The sequence below is a fragment of the Halichoerus grypus genome, chromosome 5, assembly GCF_964656455.1.
Source record: "Halichoerus grypus chromosome 5, mHalGry1.hap1.1, whole genome shotgun sequence".
NCBI classification, from domain to species: Eukaryota; Metazoa; Chordata; class Mammalia; order Carnivora; family Phocidae; genus Halichoerus; species Halichoerus grypus.
This window is the reverse complement of record NC_135716.1, coordinates 144609540-144631832: the sequence shown is the minus strand read 5'-3', so window position 1 is coordinate 144631832 and position 22293 is coordinate 144609540. Positions and strand designations below refer to the sequence as shown.

The 22293-nt window shown below is 55.5% G+C and overlaps 1 protein-coding gene across 3 annotated transcripts in view; it reads left to right on the top strand.

The window, feature by feature from the left end:
* The first annotated feature begins 800 nt into the window (after positions 1-800).
* The window catches only part of ACOT11 (acyl-CoA thioesterase 11), a 51737-nt gene continuing 30244 nt past the window's right edge, over positions 801-22293 (top strand). The window contains exon 1 of one of the 3 annotated variants that reach the window (XM_078073098.1): positions 801-1543. Coding sequence is in view for 1 of the 3 variants with exons in the window: in XM_078073097.1 (XP_077929223.1) it covers positions 6769-6801 (33 nt within the window). In the remaining 2 variants the exon portion in view is untranslated. Of the gene's footprint in view, positions 1544-6153; positions 6294-6644; positions 6802-22293 lie in introns of those variants that run through there. The other 2 variants (XM_036113998.2, XM_078073097.1) reach the window with 2 other exon arrangements.

The following is a 22293-nucleotide window of genomic DNA, read 5'->3' as shown; positions in this document are numbered from 1 at the left end:
TCTACCGACTGCGCCATCCAGGCGCCCTGGTCAGTTGTTTTTAGAGAACTTGAATATCTCCAGCATTCACCATTTGATTATAAAGACTACCATAATTAAAATCAAATCGTGGCTTATGCCAGCCCAGAGCCATCCTGCCAGTGTGGGAATTCCCCTGCAAAGTCCACTGCCCTGCCTGTTTCTGGGTGTCCCCAAATGTGTCTCATTGCACTCAGAAAGCAATCTTGGATGTCATTTGCTGTTGGTGACAGCGGGAGCCTCTGCTGAGCTGAGGCTCCTGCATTAACACGTTGCTAGCTGTGCCAGAAATAGGCCTACTCGTCCATGCTGCTGCCAGGCCCCAGGCGTGGGGTGCCTGTCATTCCGGCCCTGACACTCTTGGACCCTTAGGGTGCTCTGAGAGCATAGCCGGAGCAAAGTGACAAGGGAAAGTGCCCCATCTTGTTACACGGTCAGGAGGCTGGCTTGGGCCCCAGGGGGGCAGCATGGCAGCTCTATGTCTGCAGACTGTCCTTTTCTCAGGGGAGGGGCTGGGGCAGGAGTTCAAGGACCAGCCTCTGCGAGGTATCTGCAATGGCTGATCCTCCGCCTCTCCCATCCTGGTGTGGAATGCAGTCCTCCTGCCAAGCTCCTCCTCCCAAGATCCAAGATCCAAGTCTTTCAGGGACCACCATCATCCTCTGTCAGGTCCAGATGAGCGTGTCTCCCCAACATGAATACTGATGGCGATTTTTCTAGGCAGCTCCTTACGCCTAGGATCATATCATGTATTTCATATTGTATCATATTACATTATACAACATAACATACCATATGTAGACACACACGGTGGGGGAGGAGGGGTGCCTCCACCTCCCCAGTTAGCATGTCTGCATCTTTCAGCTCTAGTCTAGTTGGAAGCACATACCTTAAAATATTAACAGTGATTCTCTCTGAGGGAAGAGACCATGGATGGTATTCATTTTCTTTGTTCTGTTCTGAACTGTCCGTTGTAATTTTTTTCTCTGGATACTCATTAGGGCAAGATGGTGTGTGCGGCTCAGAGGCTCGCCTCAGCACCCGGCTGAGTGTTTGGCACGCAGTAGACGCTCCATAAAGGTGCGAACGAATAGCAGGGATTACTTGTCCAGAGGGTGAGGAGCTGGTTTAGCAATAACAGGCAGACGGCTTTGGCACCCTGGCGCCTGCCCTGCTCCACGTGGACCCTGCCAGGTCCGGCGCCCGCGGTTCCGGCTCTGCCAGGGGCGCCCCCGCATTGACGCCTGGCGGGGCGGGGTGTCTGGCGCCGGCCCGGGTGTCCCGGCCCTCTCGATCGCGGCCGCGCGGGCAGCCCCGGCCGCCCCACCCGTGCCGGGGAGGGGAGGGGACCAGAGTCATCAGGAGCTTGCCCGGCCGCTTCCGGCGCCTCGCGCAGCCTCCCCCATCAGGCTCTGCTCTGGCACCTCCATGCCCGGTTCTGAGCGTCTCCCCGCGGAGCTGCTTCTCCGACGTTCCCCGCAGGCTCCCCCGGCCTCCGCCCTGCAAGCAGGGTCGCACCTCTTGGGTAAGACCGGCCCCTCCCCCCCCCCCCCCCCCCCCCCCGCACCTCGCCCGGCAGTTCCTCCCCTGCCTCCCTGCCTCGAGAAGGACCGCACTCTCTGGGACCCTGGTGCCCCTGGCTCCTCGTCAGTCCCAGCACTCTCTTTAGGCAGAGCTGCCTCTACCCCCGGACTGGGCGCCAGACAAGCCGCCTGGTGCCTGGTGCCCTCTTGCTTGGGCAGCCTGAGGCATAAAGCATCCTGGGGTTTGAGCTGAGATGGGCCTGCCTCTCAGTAGGATCGGGGAGGCTGGCACCGGGTCAGGACCTGTGGACCCAAGCCTCAGAGTCCAGAGGGTGCAGCCAGTGTGACTCACTGGGACATGGGATGGGTGGGGGAGCACTAGCCCTTGTGAGGGCAACCTCCCTGCAAGGATCCAGTCCAGGAAGTGAGGCTGGGTCCTGACCCGCAGCAGCTGGGCCCAGGAGTTGGTTCTGGCGCTGGCAGATGCAGGTGGTGAGAGAGGAGCAGGCAGGTCATGTTGGAGCCTGCTAGGCAGGATGGAGTTTAGGATTGGCTGGGCAGGTCCAGTATTCTGCTCATGCATCCCGCGTCTGGCCTCCGGGGCTTGTTGGCACCCCCACCTCCCCATCTCCACCCACTGCTTTCCTTGCCCAGCTGCTCTGTAAAGGGCTGTGGTTCTGAGAGGGGCCTGGCCTTGGAGCAATGTTGTCACCTCCACTTCCTGGCTTGCGGGTATCACTACGTCGCTCCATTGTTCCTCCCTCCTGTCCGCCTCCCCATTTATCCCACAACTTCCTGTATTCTGCCATGCCGAGGCCAAGGGGCCCCCAGAAGGAACTGGAGTCTTCAGCTTGGAGAACAGGAGAAGATGATTCATTCATTCATTTGATCATGTACACATGTATTTGCTTCCATTCATTCATTCTTTCCCCTTCAATTACTCCTTCATTCATTCTCGGGACGCTTACTGAGCATCTACTATGTTCAAGACCCTGAGTGTTTGGTGGGAGTGGGGGCAGGATACTCTGATGAATCAACTCCATCCCTGCAGCCAACCGTTCAAGGTCAAGAAGGGGAAATTAGCACAAATCAGCCCAATTTAAGAGAAAAAACAGTGTGAGAGAGAAATGAAGGGCTGTGAAGTGTGTGGGGGGGAAGTGGGGGGGGGGAACAGAGGGGACTGAGGAGGAGGATGGAAGTCCCACTTAGGAGGGACACAGAAGACTTCCTGGAGGTGGTGCCGTTTGAGCCAGGCCTGGATGGGGGACAGGGTTGGGATGTAGAGCTCTCAGAGGGCATTAGGACAGAGGGAACAGCAGGAACAGAGGGACCCCCAGGTGTGTGAGGGAACAGTTGGGAGCTCTGTTCATGGCTGGAGACAATTAGAAGAAATGAGTCTGGATGGGGCAGAGGACAGGACATGGGCTCCCATCTGTCTGCCTTCTGTCACAGGCCAGGGGAGCAGCCTTGTTCTGGGTGACCCAGAGCCACGGTCATGGGGTAATGGCAAGACCCTTGTGGCTATTAGAGCTCTTTAATTGTTCAGTCAGCCTTAGATGGAGCGAGCCCTTCAATCTTGGAGGTATGTAAGTGGAGGCTGGGATAGTAGGGGTGTGTGTGTGTGAGTGGAGCGGGGGAGAGTTATAGGTTCTGAGCCATGGAGGGGTTCAGCTAGGGCAGTTCTGAAGGTGGGAGTTGGAGTGGATGACATCAGAGGTCCCTTCCTACCCAGAGTTTGGGGTCCTATCTGCAAAGGCTAAAAGGCCCAGCAGAGGGAATTCCTGGGAGTTTGGTTTTGTATTCACTCATTCATTTCCTCATTTGACCCTATGCCACTTCCTCCCTCCTTTCCTTCCTTCCTTCCTTCCTTCCTTCCTTCCTTCCTTCCTTCCTTCCTTCCCTCCTTCCTATCATTCAGTCACTAAACCCTTATTCTGGGCAGACCCCATGCTGAGGACTCAGTCCGATGGGGGAGACAGACCATGCCGGACAGTGACAACCTGGTATCACTGTGGCATACAGATGGAGGTGACTTCGCTGTGTTTTGTCACTGAGTGGGGCAGTAGAGCTGGGACATGGGCCTGAAGAATGAATGCAGACATGTGTCTTCCAGCCAGGAGGGCCCCATCTGTGGGGCCAGATGAAGGACGTCACGTGGGGAAACAAAGTACTTGTGGGAGAAAATACTCAGGGTCCGGGGCCTAAGAGGCAGGCTTTCTTGATTCACAGGACTCCCCAGAGGTGCACTCGGGGACCAGGCCTTTGGGTTACATGAGCCTATGGGGTTCGGGCACTCCTAGAGAAGTCCTTGGTCTGCATAAGCTGTAAGAGGCTACGGAGAGTGCTGGTTACGCCGTGGGCTCTGGACTTCGATCGGGGTTCAAATCCTTATGCTAACTCTTATCAACTGCATGACTTTGGACGAATGACTCTTTGCCTCCAGTTTTCCTCTGTAGGAGAATGATAATGGTAGTATCTTCCTCCTAGGATGAGGCCCAAATGTGGTACCGTATCTGAGGTGCTTGCACAGGGCTGGGCGTGCCCAGAAAGCTACAACGACAGTGACGGTGGCCATGAGAGGGATGGACGGTCACGAGCCACCTCAACAGTCTCTGGGTCTCATTCTCCCCACCTGTGTCTCCAGCTCATTGGCTCCCACAGTACAGTCCCTGGACCAGCAGCATCAGCATCCCTTGGGATCTTATCAGAAATGCAGATTCTTGGGCTCTCCGGGAGCTTTTGCTTTCAGCAGTCTGAATTTTAAAATGCCCTCTGCATGATTCTGATGCAGGCTGAAGTTTGGGGACCACCGACCTCACTCTCACTTAAGACCTCCTCTCTACCCACCTTTCCAGGACTGTGACTCATCCAGGGGTGTGGTGTGTTTCTCATGTTTAGGGCCCTAGTCTGGGGGCTGATGGGGAGAGGGCACAGAGATGAGTAGGATGTGGTGTCAGCCCTCACGGGGCTTCCAGGAGGGTCGAGAAGGGGAGGCAGATACCCATGGAAATGTTCATTGGAGCCAGAGACCGAACAGAGCTGCCGAAGAGACACGAGTCAGTTCTGTACTAAAGAGCAGAGAGGAGAGAGACCTTTGTGGGCTGCAGAGCCCTCTGCAGAAAGGTCTGGCTCTCTGTGCCTTGTTCCTGACAGTATGCTGATTCAACCTTGCTGGGAGTCCTCTTGTAAGTCTCACTGAAGCCTCTCTTATTTTGTGCTTTGCTGTGGGGTGAGATGGACTGGGCTCTAGGCTTGAGGTTAGGAATAGTGATTCTAGACAACTTCCTCATGGACTTTGGGTGGCTCACTTGTCATCCCTGGGCTTCAGTGTACCCCTCTGTAAGATAGGGGGACTAGACTGAGTCCAGTGAGTCTGAGACATTGTGGGCCACTGGCGAGCGGGTAGGCTGGGGACCAGAAGCTCTCTGGGTTTCATTCCCCCCCTCTGTACCATGTGGCCCTGAAATTGCCCTGCTTGGATGCCGTGTGATGAGCTGTCCCTTCTCTGGGCTGGTTTTCTTACCAGTCCAGGGAGGTCTCATGATTCTGTCCTGTTCACTTCACATGGCTTTTATCATGTGGAACACGTTCTTCATTCTTAGAGGCTTCCTGATACCTCAGCCCAGTTGCCTGGCATTCGAGGCCCTCCTCGACAGATTCCCAGCTTTTTTTCTGCAAGATGAGGATTCTGTTCTGTTCTTGTTAGGCCTTCCATCTCACCCCTCTTTTCAGACTATCCAGACCCATTCAGTGTTCAGGCCAGAAAGCACCACCTCCTCCAGGAAGCCTCCTAGATTGCCCCAGCCCTCAGGGCCATCCTTGGACCATCTTGCTGTCTTTATAGTGTGACTTTAATTTCTCATTCGTTAATACCGAACTGCTGACAGACCCCTAAGCTCTTCAAGGGAAAGGCTTAAGTTCACAGGGATGGACATGAGAGCCCTTGACTCCTAGAGCAGGGAGGCTCGGAGACAAGAGGGAACTTGTTCAGAGGCACACAGCACATTAGTGAGAGAACTCGGCCCAGAGTCCTGGTGTCTTAGGCCCAGGGGGAGACATCAGTAGGTGTGTGGGGAGTGAGCTCGAGGCAATGAAGGACAGAGGCCTCAGATTGGGCTGACCGTTCCAACATGGCTCTGCACTCAATAGCTGTGCCACCTAGGACCATGTCATGTGCCCTCCCCAAGGGACCTCCTGGTGGGTTGGAGTGAGGACAGCACTAGGCCTTGGACACAGCAGGTGCTCCGTTATCATGAGGTGCTCATTATTACTCCTGATCCATTTGTCTACCCCAGCTCCCCTGCCTGGTTCTCCCCTGCCTTCTTCTCTTAACCACTAAGGACTTTATTTTATTGGCCCATCACGAAAAGTCCAAGTGTCAGTGTCAAGGCCTCCTCGTGAAGCCTCTTGCAGAAGTGAGAAGGACGAGGGAGAAATCTGGGTGGTCTCTCAGTCGGTGGTGGCTACAGAGGGCCTGGGCTGGGTGCCCAAGGGGCTGAAGCCTGTGGAGGTCATGAGGTGGAATTTGGCAGAGGTCACTTTAAGAAGTCACACTGCTTATTTTAAGGAAGGAGGGAGTGTGCCCTGTCCCTGGCCAGTAGCTACACTGGGCTGCTCTTGGGGGCAGCGCTCCTGAGGGTGAAGAGTCCTAGCAGGTGGGTCTGATATCTCTCTGGGAGGCTGCTGGACGCTCCCTGGCTTCCTGCCACCTCCAGCCTGACCCCTTGTGGACGGATGGAAGCCTGGTGACCGGTGTGCCAGTCTAACTGGCTGGGGCTGGTGGGGTGGGGACTCCCGGCCCCTGGGAGGGACCCCGGAGCCAAGAGGCCCTGTGAGCAGGATGTCAGGGGCTGGAAGTGGGGGTGACTAAGTTTGGCTGTGGCTGGAAGTAAAGCGAGTGTCCCGCTAGGTGCCCAGTGGGCAGCCACAGGGCCCCCTGACGTGGCCGGGGCCCAGTTGGCAGCCGCTCTCCTTCCGCTCTGCCAGGCGGGCACAGGAGCCTCGGAGGGGGGTGCTCCGGGCGAGGGGGGGCAGAGGGCAGTGTGAGGAGAGGCAGGGCTGGGTGATAACAGCTGGGCTCAGGAGGGGCGGGAGCTCGGGAGGAGGGGCCCGAGGAGAGGCTGACCGGCTTCATTTGGAGTCGGAGCCTGGCCGTGGCTCAGGTGACCAGCGTCTCTCTCAGAGGGTGCCACCGACTGTGCCACCGGCTAGTGGGGTCTCGGCCGCAATGATGCAGAATGTCGGAAATCACCTGCGAAGGGTATGCAGGGTGGGCGGGGGTGGGGGGGCTGATTGGAGGCCAACGGTGGGCGGGGGAGGGGGCTGCAGGCTGGGGATCCTGAAAGAGAATTGAAGTTTCCGTTTTAAGTCAGAAGTTCTTCGTCTTTGCTCTCATTTTCCACGGGCCATTTTCTAGCTCTCCTTGGAAGGAGAAACTGCAGAACTCCTAGGCTGGTTTATTAGAGGTAACAATCCCCAGACAAGCCCCAGGGGCCGTGCTGAGGGGAAGTTCTCTGCGTCTGGAATTCTATTCCGGGGTGTGTGTCTCTCCCAGCCGAGTCCTGTGTGTGCTTCTGCCGGACGTCTGTGCTCCGTGCCTCTGTGGCGTGCTGGAGTTCAGGGCTCGAAGGCCCGGAGGCCGCTAGAAGTTACAGGGCTGGGTGGGGAGGGGGTCTGAGTGGGTGAGGGAGGGTGTGGCAGCCCGCGATTCTCGGGGACAATGACCTCTTTCAGAGAGCAAGCTCAGGACCAGGCGTGGGCTCTTGGACAGGTGTCCTGCTAGGTGGCCTTGCAGCACACGTTTCCCTGGAATGTCTTACCAGGGACTTTGGAGCTGAGATTAGATATTGAGGCATGGGACAGAGCCAAGTGCTCATCACCGCCTGGCGGGGGCCTTTGATCTGGTGAACGGGAGAAGGGTGCAGGACAGACGGGCGGAGGTTGTGCTGGGCGCAGAGTAGGTGTCCTCTGAGGACGTTCTCAGGAAAAGCCTTTTTAAAGGGGGCGGGGGCAAATAAATCTCTTACCTATCCCCTCCCTCCATCTGCATGACCAGCGCTCAGCTCAGACCTCAGCGCCCTCCCCCGTCCAGGGCACCTTCTCCCTGCTTCCCCGATTCCACATCCAGCCCCTCCCATCCCCCTCCACTGGAGGGTTGCTTCTAATAGGTAAATGTGATTATCCCGCACCTGCTGAGCCGGCTGTCTTCAGTATAGCGTTCCTGTTCCTTACCCGATACAAAAGGCTCTTGGTAATCTGCTTCGGCCTGCCTCTCCCTCCTCATTCCACCTTCCGCACCCCGATAGATTCAGCCATACTGAACCGCTTGCCACTGCTTCAGTATACCACCTTTGTTCTCTCCTCTGTGCTGTGGTCCCTACTGTGCTTTCTGCTCGGGTGGCCCCTAGCCTCCCCCCGGTCCTCCTGGAAAGTTACCTCTGAGCCTTCAGATCTCAGCTCAGATGCTGGACTCCTCCAGAAAGCCTTCTCAGATTTCTCAGGGCACAGGGAGCCTCTGTGTTAGTTCCTTCTCACACTGGATTGTGTGGTGCACTTGCACGTCCATCCCTCCCACCAGCCTGTGAGTTCCACAAGCCTGCTGTCAGTGTGCCCAGCAGAGGGCTGGGCATGGTCAGAGCTCCAGACAGTGTCTAATGAATGCATGGGCACAGGCAACTTCTCACTGAGGCCGAGAGTGGGATCTGAGCAGCAGGACCTCTTGCCCCCCATCTCTTGAGCTTGGAGCAGACAGCATTTTCCAGGTGGGGCTGTGTCTTCTCCTGTGCCTTTCATGATTTTTTTCCCATTGATCCCCATCAATAATTGGGGGAGAAGGCAGTAGAGGAAGGATGTATCCTTATCATCATTCTACAGAGATAACAATATCGTAGTCGCAAATCTGTATATAGTGCTGACTATGCTACGCACTGCACCAAATGCTTTGTATATATTAATTCGTTCAGTTCTCTATGAGGTAGGTAAAGTTATCATCCCCATATCCAAGATGAAGAAACTGAGGCTCAGAGGGGTTGAGGACTTGCCCAGGCTCAGGATCACACTGGCAGGAAGTGGCAGAGCTGGGATTTGAACTCAGGCAATCTGGCTCCCAAGTCTGAGCTCTTAGGGAACCTGAGGCTCAGCCCTGCGAAAGCCAAGTGAGACTCCAGCCCACATGTTTCGAGTCTGAGCCCACAATGCATTTTGCTTCCCTACACTCTCCCACCCACTCTCCTGAGTCTGGGAGCGGGGGTAGGTGTGGGGGTGGAATTGGGCCCATGAGGTGACATGGGTGACCTCATGCCGGCTGAGAACACTCTAGCCTTGATTGCCACCTATGGACCATTGCCTGCATGGCAGATCTCCTTGGATGCCCCCATTTCCTCCCGAATTCCCTTGGTTCCCCAATGATACAGGACAGTTTGGGATGGTTTTCTGAGTTGTAACCAAAGCTGTTTTTAATGAAAAGCAAGCAAATAAAAAAAACCAACCAAACTCTCTTCACGGGGGACACAGAAAGCCAGGTAAACTGGGAATAGAAGCGGGCCCTCAGATAACCCACAGCCCTGCTTCCCAGAGTTTGGGGGCCCTTGTCAGTATCCCGTGACACTGCAGATGGCGAACGTTTTGGAGTTAGGTGGTTCTGGCTCTTCCCTGCCCCTGGGGACCCATCAAGGCCTCGGAACACGTGAATGAGTGAGGGAGGTGGTAAGCCTGCCAAGCTGAGGGAGCGAGGTGTGTGTGTGTGTGTGTGTGTGTGTGTGTGTGTGTTGGGGGAGGGCACTGATTCCCTGTCTGCGGGTGCTGGAAAGGTCCTGCTGTCCCGTCTCAGTCCTTGCCTCTCTCAGTGGAGACCCTCCCCTCCCCCACCCAAGTCTGTACTGGGCCCTGAGTCCCACACTCCTGGGCTGGTGAGGACCCATTGGTACCCTAGTGGGAGACTGGGAACCTCTGCTCAGCCTCAGTGTTAGCCGGGTCAAGGTCACCTCCTGGGAACTTTACTTACTCTGGGAAAGCTGATGGGGCTGTCGATCCCAGCTCCCCGGAGAAGCCCCGCAACCCGGCAACGTCGCTGACAGGGAGGTGGCAGGGTCAGAAACAGCTGCGGGCATCTGCGCACGCGCTTGTGCAGCCACGGACGTACATGCTCCTCCCCACGCGTGGGGGTGGGCCCGCTGCTTCGCCTTGAACCTGTGGACAGCTGGAGGTTCTCCCTAGCCCACCTCCCTGGCCTCATGAAGGATCTAGTTCAGACTCTGAGGAGGTTTCAGGCACTGTGTTTGGCTCCCCCCCCGGATTAGAATCTTATCTTCACCCCGTTGCTGTAACCTTGGGCCAGGTGCTCCCCCTCTCTGAGTGTTCTCTGAGGTCCCCACCAGCTTTGACATCCTGGGGGCCTGGACTTTTGTGAAGGGTTTGTGCACCATCTTGAGATTGGTCCTGACCGCGAAAGGCAGGGGCCTGTCTGCCTTGAGAACCCCGCTGTGTGGAAGAGGAGGGGAGACCCACAGGAATATAACAACCTGCCTATCATATAGTATGAGTGCAAAAACTACTGAATGAATGAGTGACTGTGGGAGCTTGGAAGGGTGCTGAAGTAGTCCCAGAGGGCTTCCTGGAGGGAGAGGCAAGACTCAGACACTTAGCTTCAGCCTGTTCAGGAGCCCCATATGAACCCTGGTCTCAGCCATGGACAGACACCCTCAGTGTTTGTAGTCTGTCTGGAGGACTCTTCTTCATCTTTCAAAACCCAGCTCAGCCATCATTTCCCATTCCCATCTGCATCCTGCCTGCCCCAGAATGAATGGCGTCTCCTCAGGATATTGTACTGATTTCAGTTCTTCCCTGCCCAGGGATTAGCCTGTGGCAGGTACTGAGTACTCTGTGATGAACCCAGGCTGTTGTGTGGAGCTGACAGCTAATGAAGGAGACACAGTGAGAAAGTAGTCGAGTAAATATAGGATCCGAATCTGTGCCAAGCCCCACGAACAGTAATAACAATAAGAGTAAATGCCACGTAGGTGCTCCCTGTGCGCCAAGCATGCATTAACTCATTTAGCCTTTATAACAACGCTGTGAAGTAGATAACCTTACTATGCCCGTGTTGAGGATGAACCTGAGATACAGAGGTTAAGTAACTTGCCCAAGGTTACACAGCTATTAGCCTCAGATTGCAGGAGAACAGGGGACTGTGAAAGAATAACGGGAGAGGTCAAGGGAGGGCTCTCTGAGCTGGTGACAACTGAGCAGAAACCTAGCAGTTGAGAAGGAGACAGCCAGAGGAAGGCCTGGAAGGGTATTCCAGGCAGAAGGAACAGCATTCATTGGCAGGCTCCAAGGTGTGGGGGGCTTGGTGCCTCTGAGCTACTGAGTGGAGGCCGGTGTGGCTTGGACAGGAGCGAGTGAGGGCAGAGCAGGTGGGAGGGCCTGAGACAAGGCTGCAGTAGGCTGGGGGTCTGGGCCTTGCAGGCAGGGTTTGGGCTTTGGAGTGCTAGGGGTTGTATTGTCCTGCCCACCAGACTGTGTGGTACTTGGGGATGCTCTGGTCCCCAGGCTTAGTGCCAAGGTACATAGTCCCTGCACACTGTGCTCAGAGAAGCTCAGAGACCTAGGGAGACACATCATCATGGTTCCCGTTTGTATGGCCAGCACCACGAAGGTCCTGGCCACCTTCCCACCCACTCCCTGACCCCTCACAACAGGCAGGTGGGTGATAGGCTCAGGCCCCTGGTACAAACGAGGCACGGAGAAGTGAGATGATGTGCCCGGGCTTGTACAGCTGGCGAGAGACTTAGAATCCTTACCTGCCAGGCTGAGACCCCTTTCCCAGCACCTGTCCTGGCCAGGGAAACATCGGGAACCTCTGCACATCCAGAGAGTGGTCTCGCTGTCACCCTCAGACCCACCCCATCACAGCCTCCTAGCCCACCTGACAATGCAGATTCAGGGCCGATCACCTGCCCCCCTGCCTCACACATACCGGGGGCTAGCGGAGGCTGCACCCCTGCCCTTCACCTGTGTTGGGTCCAGGCCGGGCCAAGCCGGCCTCCCCAGGACCTCTGCACAGCTGCTCATGAGTCTAGAGACCTGCCTTACAGACACTAACTCACTTGACCCTGTAGGCCTTGGTTTCCTCCTCTGTGAACCCGGGCTGTTCCTGTGGATCTTGCTAGATCACAGGCAAGCTTAATGGCTTTGGAGGAGTGCGGAGCTTGGCACACAATTAACCATGGTAGATATGGGTCCTTCTCTTTTCATTTCATCCGGACTTCTGTTTCCTCAGTGTTTCAGAGACAGGGTCGGTTGGTTGGATGAGGTGGTAAAAACTAACTCGTTGAGTACCTGCTGGTGTGAGGCGTACTTCAGCTTCCTGGTAGCGCTGCTACTGGGTATCCGTCTGGCTTTGCATCTAATAAAACGAACGCTCTGGCTTCGAGCCACTTCGAGCTGGTTAGAGAATTCAAAGTCTTGTCTGGGCCAAGCTACAGCTGGGCGGGGGCCCTGGTGCCATGGCTCTTCTCCGTGTCCTGGGCCGACCTGGCTAAGCAGAGGAACTGACCCCTCTGCCTTGTGCCTCTCCTGTCCTGTGCCTCCAGGGACAGATGGTGCCGCCGGCTGGGAGCTCCTGCCACTCTCCAGGAGCAGCCTCCCTACGTGGAGGAGGGGGTATCGGGGCGGGAGGGAAAGGACCAGAGTCTGGCACTTTGGGGACACTGGGATGAGTCAGACTGGACCTGTCCTCAGGTGCCCCCAGGCTGATGTGGAGACAGAGAGAGGTACAAACCACTGATGACAGCAGAGTGTGGCCAGCTGTGACAGAGGGAAGCCCAGAGGTGGCCCTTCACCAGCCTCAGGGGCAAGGCAGGCTCCCTGGGGGAAGTGATGGGTTAGCATGGCCTTGGAAGTCTTTTCGGGTCGGGAAGCCTGGTCCAGGCAGAGGCCTCTGTGCGTGAGATGTGGGAAAGGAGCTTGTTCTGCTAGCAGTGGGGAAAGAATTCTGTAGTGACTCCTTGAGGAGGCCCCTCCGGCCCCCTTGTCCATGTAATATGTATGTCCTGCCTGAGGCTTCTTCCATGGTAATAATTTGCCCTCAGCAAATTAGACATTAATTAATGAATGTCGGTAAACATTAAGCATTAAGCATCTCTTTTGGAGATGCAGCTTTGGTAGTGAGAAAAGCAAAGTCCCAGCGCCACCCCTCAGGGCACAGGGCCCTTAGGCAAGTCCTTCAGATAGCCTGGGTCTCAGTTTCCTTTTTTGTGCAAGTGGGATAATTGTCCCCCACAGGGGAGGATTACATGATATTATGGATACAAAGCCATTATATAATGTATATAAAGGCCTGGAACATGGTAGGTACTGGAAAAATTATGTCAGGGAGGCTGGGAGAAAGGCGAGATGTGGGTCAAAGGGTACCAACTTTCAGTTACAAGATGAATAAGTTCTGGAGACCTGGTGGACAGTGTGGGGACCACCGTTAACAACAATGTATTACCTACTTGAAATTTGCTGAGAGTAAATCTCAGGTGTTCTCATCCCCCCGCCCACCGCCCCAAACAGGGTAACTGTAAGGTGATGGATTGTTAATTAGCTTGATTGTGGTCATCATTCCACAATGTATACGGATGTCAAAACATCACGTTGTGTGATCTAAATATATACAACTTTTATTTGTCAATCGCTGGGACTCTAGGGAGCCATGGGACCTGGTCACATGCTCAAGGAGTCTCCTATTTCTGCATGTCTGCACCCACTTTACAGTCTGGGAAGCGCCCTACAAGCTTTATCTTGTCTGGTTGTTCAGAAGCCCAGCGAGTTGGCAGGCAGCCCCCAGTGGCACCTCTGTTGTGGCCCGTCCCTCACTGCCCCACGGCGGTGCCGAACCCCAGCCTCTCCACTCCTTGCCGGTGTCCTATTTGTGACCTCTAGAACAGGCTGTGGTCTGCCCCCGGGGGTGCGGCCCTGCCAGATGTGGCCCATTCCCAAGCCTGGAAAGTGGTCAGAGGTCGAGAAGGGGTGTGGCTCTTAAGCCTTCCTAAAGCAGCCTCGGGTTTCCAGCGTTCGCCAGGGCCGAGCTGAACCAGGTGGGTCTCAATTTCCATTGGATCCCTTAGGGACGGTGTGGCGAGACCCAGCTCCTGTCCTTCTCTGGGGATACTACCCTGTATGAGCGGTGGCAGGGACAGACGGGGGTTCTGCAGTCAGAAGATTCTGGCTGGCTCTGGGCTAGTGGCTAGTGGCTGGCTACTCCTTTCTCAGCCTTAGTTTCCTTGTCTGTAACATGGGGCTGTGGGGTAGTAATGGGCCTGGTCATATATGCCAGGCAGGTTAGTGCCATGCTGACTTTTCCACAGAGAAGACGAGTTTTAAGAATGAGTGGTGTGCCTCCAGGCTTTGAGACCGGTGGGGTACGTGGGGGAGGGGGCCGGAGAGAGGAAGGGGCCCAAGGACTATGACTTTGGGGCAAGGGAAGGGGCAAGCCCCACATTGCTCTCAGCACTCCTCACCCCGCCTCAGGGCCCCGTGGGACTCTGAGTTTACCTGATCCCCACCCCCTTGCTTAAGACTAAGAGAAGGTGTGTCTCACCATGCAAACTGGTTCTCAGCAAGGCAGGCAGGAGAGTGGGATGGACTTCTGAGCCCACTAGGCCCTCTGGATAGGCCATTGTGGGGGTGATGATGGTTGGGGTGCTGAGATCCCTTTGGTGCCGGCGGGATGGACTGTCAGAGACCACAGCACTTCCAGCTCTTTCTCCATATCACCTGGAAGGCAATCCATGGAGGGTCTCCAAAGTGCCAGGCTCTGTCTCAGAAGTCCCACGGGCTATATGATCTAATCTGCCTCCAGGGCTGGTGTCCCCCCTGCAGCAGCCCGGCCAGGCTCTGGAGTCAGAAAAACCCAAGTCCACTCCCCCCTCTGCCTTTCTTTCTCTCTCTCTTTTTTTCTTTTTAATAAACTCTATGCCCAACGTGGGGCTCAAACTCACAACTCGGAGATCAAGAGTTGCATGTTCTTCCCACAAAGCCAGCTGGGCACTCCACCCCTCTGCCTTTTACTGGCTGCGTGTCTTCCAGTGGATCTTTCCGTGTTCCTTGTCTGAATTTCCTTTTCCTCAGCTATAAATGAGGACTCCTGCTTCAGAGTGGACTTAAGAATTCCCAAGGACTAGGCCCGGCATACAGTCGGCGCACAATAGATGGTGGCCGTAGATTTATAAAATGGCGTCTTCAAGCTTCTGCCGGGCCAGTTCTTGGGCAGCCCCTGTCTGTAGGCAGCTCTCTGGCTTGGGGAGATCCCTCTCCTCCTGGTTGTGTCCCATCAGCTGCCAGATGAGACCTCCGGTATCTCCCAGCTTCTAAGGCAGACAATACCCCTTTCCTGTACCCAGGTCCCCTTCCAACTACTTCCTGGTTTCTTTGCTCCCCTTTCCCAGAAAAATCTCTGCAGGAGTTTTCTGTGGTCTCTGCTTCCACTTCTTTACCTCTCACCCTGTCCCTAATCCATGACTCCTCTCCCTGCCCTCCCTCCAACCCCTTATAGCTTCTCTGCTCATCTGCTGGGACTGATCAGCTCCTTGACCAGCAGGCACCCTTGCGGAGACCCACCCCACCTTAGTGTCCTTCCACCTCACCTGACTCTCTCTGCTTCCCTCTGTAGGCTGCTCCCTCCCACTGACCTCTAAATAGCTCTGTCCTTGCTCGCTCCTTGGACGATGTCTATTCTATCTGCTGTGGCTCTGTGAAAAACTATCCCCACACCTTTGTGGGTCAGGAATTTGGGCAGGGCTTGGCAGGGTGACTGTTCTGCTCTCCACGGTGTGGGGTGGAGGTTACTTGGTGGTATTCAGCTGGTGGACGGGCTGGCCTAGGGAATCCAAGATGGCATCCTGGTATCTGGTCCCTCGGTGGGAATGGTTGGGGGTTGGGCCTAGCTGGGACTGGCCGCCCTGCTGTTCCTCTGGCAGCCAGACTTGTCCCAGATCCTCCTTGGGCTCTTTGCACCCTCTGTTCCCCTGCCTTGGAACCCTGTGCCTCCAGAGCCTTGCATGATCGCTCCTGCTTTCATTCATTCAGAGCTGGGCCTTGAAGCCTCCGTGATTACCTAGGCTGAATTAGCATCTACCACTCCACCACCTTCTCTTTTCATCACATCTGCTGTTTCTCATAGCACTTTTCAGTCTCTAAAATGATCATGTTCCTTTGCTTGTTTATTGTCTATCAGAGAACACATTTAATGTTGTATTGCCAGCATCTTAAGGGAATGAATGGGAGTTTTAAAAAAGATTGATGTTGATCCCCAGGCAGCACTGGCCTCTTTCTAGCCTTTTGCACCCCTGTATGGTCTTGTTTTGTTTTTTTTTTTTTGAAGATTTTATTTTTTAAGTAATCTCTACCTCCAACGTGTAGCTCAAACTCAGAACCCTGAGATCAAGGGTCACATGCTCTCCCGACTGAACCAGCTATGTGCCCCTTGTCTTGGTTTTATCTCTCACTGACCCCTCCTGTCCTCTGACTCAGCCAGCCCTGAGATGTGTAGCAGGAGGCCCATCATCAGGCTAAACATAGCCCTACGCCCTCACGGTCTCCCTCCTGCCTGGTTTTCTTCCCATGCTACCCCTGCCCTCAGCTCCCCCTCACAGGGATGGGCCTTGTGCTGCCTACCACACCCCAGCTGCAGGCTGCCTCCTCCCTGTCACCGTGTTGTTCCTGCCCTAAGCACGTCCCCACCCTCAGCACCGCAGAAACCTTCAGCCGGAATCGGCACTGCTGTGGGCCGATGAAATGATGAAATCGTGCGGCCACTTCCGCAGATCCAGCCATGAAGCTAGAGCCTCCCCAGCAGCCATATCACTTAAAACAAAGTGAGAGTGACAGAAAGACAAAAACGCAGGTGGAGCCCATGAATCCTGTGCATTTCACCCCTTGGTCTTGTGTTCATAAGTTACAGCCTTCCAGGTAGCCACCTGCAACCAGGTTTGTCTTCGTCCCGGCCGTTTGATCACGTGTTGAATGGAACAGGCAAATGTGGTACTCCACTGGAGACCCCTCCAGGTTCAATCGAACACATTTTCACATTTTTACTGAGCATTTACAATGTTCTGGGTCTGTGCAAATGCAAACTGCACAGAATGTGTCTATTCCTGCCTCGCCATCTCTTTCCTTGCGCCTGGGATGCCGTGTTCCCAGTGAGCCTGAGCTGGTTTCCAGGGATCGCTGCCTTCTCTCCCTTTGTGAGGGGTCTCGAGCCTTTCAGGGGCCTGGGAAAGGAGATATCCCGGCAACCGTTGCGTCTGCTTCGACTGTGTGGACATCCGTGGGAGGCCTCTGTGGCGTGCCACAGACTTTTGCCTATTCAACATCTTGGTTCGTGGCTGAAGCGAAGCCCTGGTAGTTGGTAGACAGATGGCAGGTTCAACTGGCAGGGATTGTCACAGAGCAGGGCCGAGAGGGCCATCTGATGCTACCGCTGCTGGAGCTTTCCTGCCCCTTTCCTGTCCTCCCAAACCCTGGGTCCTTGTCCTCAAGCTCGGCGTGGCCTCTGCGAAGGCTGCCGAGCCAGTCGTGACAGGCGTCTCTCACCCCCAGGCACTGTGCAGGCTCCTGGCGAGGCTGATTTCCTGGGTCGCTCATCATTGCCTGGATTTGTAGTAACATGAAGAGCTGACACTTTTTAATTACTTTCTCTGGGTCAGAGTCTGTGCTAAGCACCTGGCACGTATAATCTCACTGAATCCTGTCAGTGATATTCTTATTCCCATTTTATAGATGTGGAAAGTGAGGTTTACAGTAGCTGCAGTACTAAAGGGCTTCAGGTTATCCAGGGAAACAGGAGGGGCCAGGACTCCAACACAGCTTCTGTCCGCTGGGCCTCGCTGTGGCCCTCCTGCCAGCTCCCTGGCCTTCCTGTTTGCTTCCTTCTTCTCTCTCTGCCCTGCTCATCCTTTCCTCCACAAGCCCTTCTCGAATTCCTCGGAGACAGTGTAGGGCACACAGGGACAGGTATGAGAAGGCCACCTTGTGGCTGGAGAACTCGGGGCTCAGGGAAGGCCCTGGGAGTGCCCAGGGAGAACCCGCGGTGCACCTGCTCAGCGCGGCAGCCTCTGCCAGAGCCCAGGCCCAGCTCCGCGTCTCTGACGCTTCCACCTGGCCACTCGGGGCCTCCAAAGCAGGCTTTTGGAGTTGGCGGTCCTTTGCCAGGCTTATTCTGGCTCCTGGTTCACTCCTTGCCAGTGTAAGGAATGCATCTGCGGCTAAAGTCATAGCTCTCACTCGGGCCACTCCTCTGCTTTGGAATGGTTTCTTGAAGACTTTGGGGGGGCAAAAGTTGGTGTGCTGTGTGAGGGGAAGCTGGGCGAGGTGGGAGAGAAGAGATGAGAGGACTGCAGACCCCGGTGGGGGGGGGGGGAGGAGAACTGGGGGCATCTGGGGCCTCCCGCCTAAGCGTGGGAGAAGGGGCACCACCTGCCGGGGAGGACAGGACCCCATCCCTCAGCACGAGGGGCCTGCAGGGGCTGGAGAAGCAGCTGGAGCCTCAGAGGGGCCATGGTCTGCCAGCTTCCTGGGGCAGGAAGTCCTGGCTGTGTGGCCAGAATCCCTCCCTCAGGGCTGAGAGCAGCTCAGGCCTGAGGAATGTGTGCAGCGGGGGGAGGGAGGGTAGAAGGGGGCCCCTTCCTGCCTGTTACTTCTCCCTCTGCCTCTCTTCTACTTCTGTTCCCTACCAGCCTCTGTGCTGTGACCTCATGGTTTCCCATTCTCTCTCCCCTCCCCTTCCCTTCTTTCCCTCCTTCTCTCTCTGTAACCTCTCTCTTCTTCTCCCCACTTCCCTCTTCTGACTCTTTCTCCCTCTCCGCCTTGCCGTCCTGGAGGGGCTTGGGGTGCCTGCCGCTGTGCCCGGCTCCAGGGTGAGCGGGGCGTGCCCGCAGGAACTGGGGTGCCCATTGCCATGGTGACCCAGAGGCAGGTTGGAAGCAGTTTTGGCAGTCTGGCAGGGAGGGTGGGGAGGCCTGTGCTGAGGGGAGAGGCTGGGCTTGTTCTCCCCAGTCCCCGAAGGGCCCACCTCACCGCCAGGGGCTCCAGCATCGGGGTGTCACCTGTGAATGTAGGTCTCTGGCTGGATGCTATCCGAGCGTCTCCCTGAAGAGCCACCTCGTGCGGGCCAGTCGCACTGGGGGTCAGATTGCCTGTGTTCGGATCCCTCCTGCCTCTTCCTGGGGTTTGCTGGAGGCCGGGAAGGGGGTGGCAAACAGCCCCAGGGCGGGGAGCTACGGGGAGGCAGGTGCCAGTGGTGTTGGGGGGGCGTGGAAGAACTCTGACAGGCAGCCCGGCTCCTCACTGGAAGGGTCCGTGTGCCAAGGGAGTGAGCCCCTGTCTCTGGGACTGAGCAAGCTCATGCTGGACGACCACTGAGGGGGTGTGGTAGCTGAGATCCTGAACATGGGTAATCTCACTGACGTGAGGTTTCCTTGCACTGCGGAGATCTGAGGATTTACAAAGGACAGCGTTCAGCTCAGAGAGCTTGGGGCGGCCACCTCCCTCCCTCCCGGGCTGCTGGGCCTTGAACATCCAGTAGGACCAGTGCTATGACCGTGGGCCGTGGGGCGGGGGGGCAGGGGCACGGATACCCTCGCTGTTTCCTGCAGAGGACCTCAGGGGAGGGGAACTTGTGCATATGGATTCTGGAAGGGCCGGTGGCTGGCGATGTATGGGATGCAGCAGGAACTACCCTGCCTGGCAGACGAGAGAGGCAGTTACAGCAAAGCGGCCAAGCAGCCTCAGCCTTTAAGTTAAACAGACTTGAGTTCCGGTCCCAGCTCTGCGCTTACTGGCTGTGCAATTTTGCACCTGTGTGCACGCGTGCACTCGCCTGTGTGTGTGTGCACGTGTGTGTGTGTGTGTGTGCACGTACAAGTTCCTGACCCTTTCCAAGCCTCTATTTTCCCATCTGTAAGCTGCAGATAATAGCAAAGCTGATGACTGGAGCTGTGTAAAGAGGCAAAGAGATAATGCGATAATGCACACAACATACTTAGCACACTACCTGGCATATAATAAATACTGAACGAAGGGGGTTGGCGATTGTTCTCACTGTCCTCTGCACGCCTACCCCTGCAACTTTATAAATGAGGAAACTGGGGCCAGTGAGATGAAAACATGTGCTCCCATCCCATAGGTCCTCAGTCTGGGGCGCACGGCACGGAGCGTGCCCAGTCAGTACGGAGGGGCGGGAATGGGGGTGCGGGCGGACGGGCCGCACACAGCCAGTCCCTGGTCCGCAGCTTCCCCGCGTGCACGCTCTGCGGGCCCCACCACCTCTCACTGTAACAGCCCCTCCTAGGTTGCCCCGTCTAGACCTTGGCTCCTGGAGGGCAGGGCCCCACTCAGGCTTGTCCACCGGGCAGGCCCTACTCAGCCTCGCAAGAAGCGCTGGAGTAAAAGGGAGGCAGAACCCCCACAAATTACAAAGCACTTGTCTCCCTCCTTTATAGCTCAGGACAGCTCTGCAGGGGGCTCATTAGTCTCATCTTACCAATGGGGAGCAGGTGCGTGTTGTTGAACACGTGAGTAACTGGGTGGAGAGGAAGCGAGTTCCCCGGGGCCCCTGCACCTCTGAGGGTAGGTCTGGGACTCCCGTGCAGTCGGCCCGCCTCCAGAACCCACTGGCCCACACCGCCTCCGCTCCCCACATTTCTGTTTCCCCAAAGTGAGAAACAAAGGCTGGGGGCGTCTGTGGTGGTTCAGGAGAGACAAGTCCCCATCCAGCCAATGGCCCCCTCACAAAGGCACAGCACCTCACAGTTAGCTGGGTGCCTTTGGTTTGGGGACCTCCCTTAATCCTCACGCTACTTTTGGATGGAGGTGGGGTGGGGGTATTTGTCTTCCCCCCCCCCCAAGGAGGAAATAACTTCTCAGTAACTTACCCAAGGTCCTGACTCTAAAGACCTTTGGACAGAGATCCACCCGTGCCTCAGTTTCCCCACCCACACAAGCAAGCAGTTGTAATCAATCTCCAAAGCCCTTCTCACTCTCATGGTGGAAGAAGGGTCTGTTGTGTAGATGGAGGCAGGAGGCCAGGGTTCTGTGGTTCAAAGCTGGGGGACCGTGGGCAGGACTTGGGACTACTCTGGGCTTGGGTCCCCTGTGTACCTTGCCAGGGACCGCGCCTCAAATATTTGTCCATGGGACAGATGAGGTACAGATGGGAAAGCATTCAGAAAAGGTCCTCCTCACCCTGGCTGGCTCCGGACAGCCTTCTCAGTGGGACAGGGGGAGTTTTCAAGATGACCTAGCCGAGGGGAGGTGTCAGATTTCAGACAAAGTTATTTTTACCCTTGGGGGCGGAGGGTGTCAGGTGATGTTTAGGCTCTTTCCTAGAATGGGCTGAGGGGGCAGGGGTGGGAGTTAGGCCTCTGGTGGGGAACCTCACCTGACCTCATGGCTGACATTCTCCCTGGTCTACATGGGGTGACACTAGTGGAGATTGGGGACCCGCTGACAAACTCATTCATTTGGTCCACAGTGAGCCAGGCACTATGCTGGGCCCTGTGGATACCAGGAGTAGAGAGACAGGGCTCCTGCCTGGTCGGTCTTCAGATCCAGGCCACCCAAATACTCCCACAACTCAGTGAACGTTGTTGGAGTGGACAGCATTAGAGAGGGGAGGTACCTGGTGCCAGAAGCATGACAGTGGGGAAGAGGTAATGGATCTGAGGGGTGAGTAGGCTTTGCAGACACAAAGAGTGCTCCAGGCACAGGGAACAGCATGGGCAAAGGCCCTGCGGTGGGAGGTGTGACAGGGCACTCTGTGGGGCCTCATGGGGTTCTTCCTGTAAGCCAAGCCCTTCATGGTTGGAAAGAGTCTTGGAGACTATCTAGTTAAACGTCCCACTGGACAGATGAGGAAACTGAGGCCTACATAGCTAATAATGAAACCTATCATTTTTACCATGCCAAACACGCCTACTTCCGATACCTTTTTTAAAAAAACGTGTTTGGCATTTTACATTTAATTTATGTTAAATTAGCAGACTTACCTGATATTCGTCTAAAATGGTTTCTCTTAAGAATTAAAAAAATAATTTATCAAGGTGACATACACATAATATCTAATTCACCATTTTCAAGTATACAGTGCAGTGGAACTTGGTACATTCACAATTTGGGCCACCACCACCTCTGTCTAGATCCAAAACATTTCTGTCACTGCAAAGTAAAGCCCCTTACCTTTAAGAAGTTTCTCCCCTGTCCTCCCCTCCCCAGCCCCTGGCAACCACCAGTCTGCTTTCTGTCTCTGTGGGTTTGTCTGTACTGGAGACTTCACGGAACCATGCAGTGGGTGACCTTTTGTGTCTGGCTTGTTTCACTCAGCATGATCTTTCTGAAATTCAGCCATGTTTTACTTATGGCTGCTTCGTTCCTTCTCATGTCTGACTAATGTTCCATTGTATGTACATACCATAATTGGTCTATTCATTTATTCACCGATGGACGTTTGGACTGTTTCCACCTTTTGGCTATTGTGAATAGTGCTGCTATGAACATGGGTGTGGATACATTTGTTGGAGTCTTTGTCTTCCGTTCCTTTGGGTCTCTACCCAGGATTGGAGTTGCAAAGTCATATGGCGTTTCTATGCTCAGCTTTTTGAGGACCTGCCAAACTGTTTTCCATAGTGGCTCCAGCATCTTCTATCCCCCCCGCCCCAGCAGTGTACTGTGTTCTCCAGACCCTTGCCAACACTTGTTATTGTCCATGATTTTG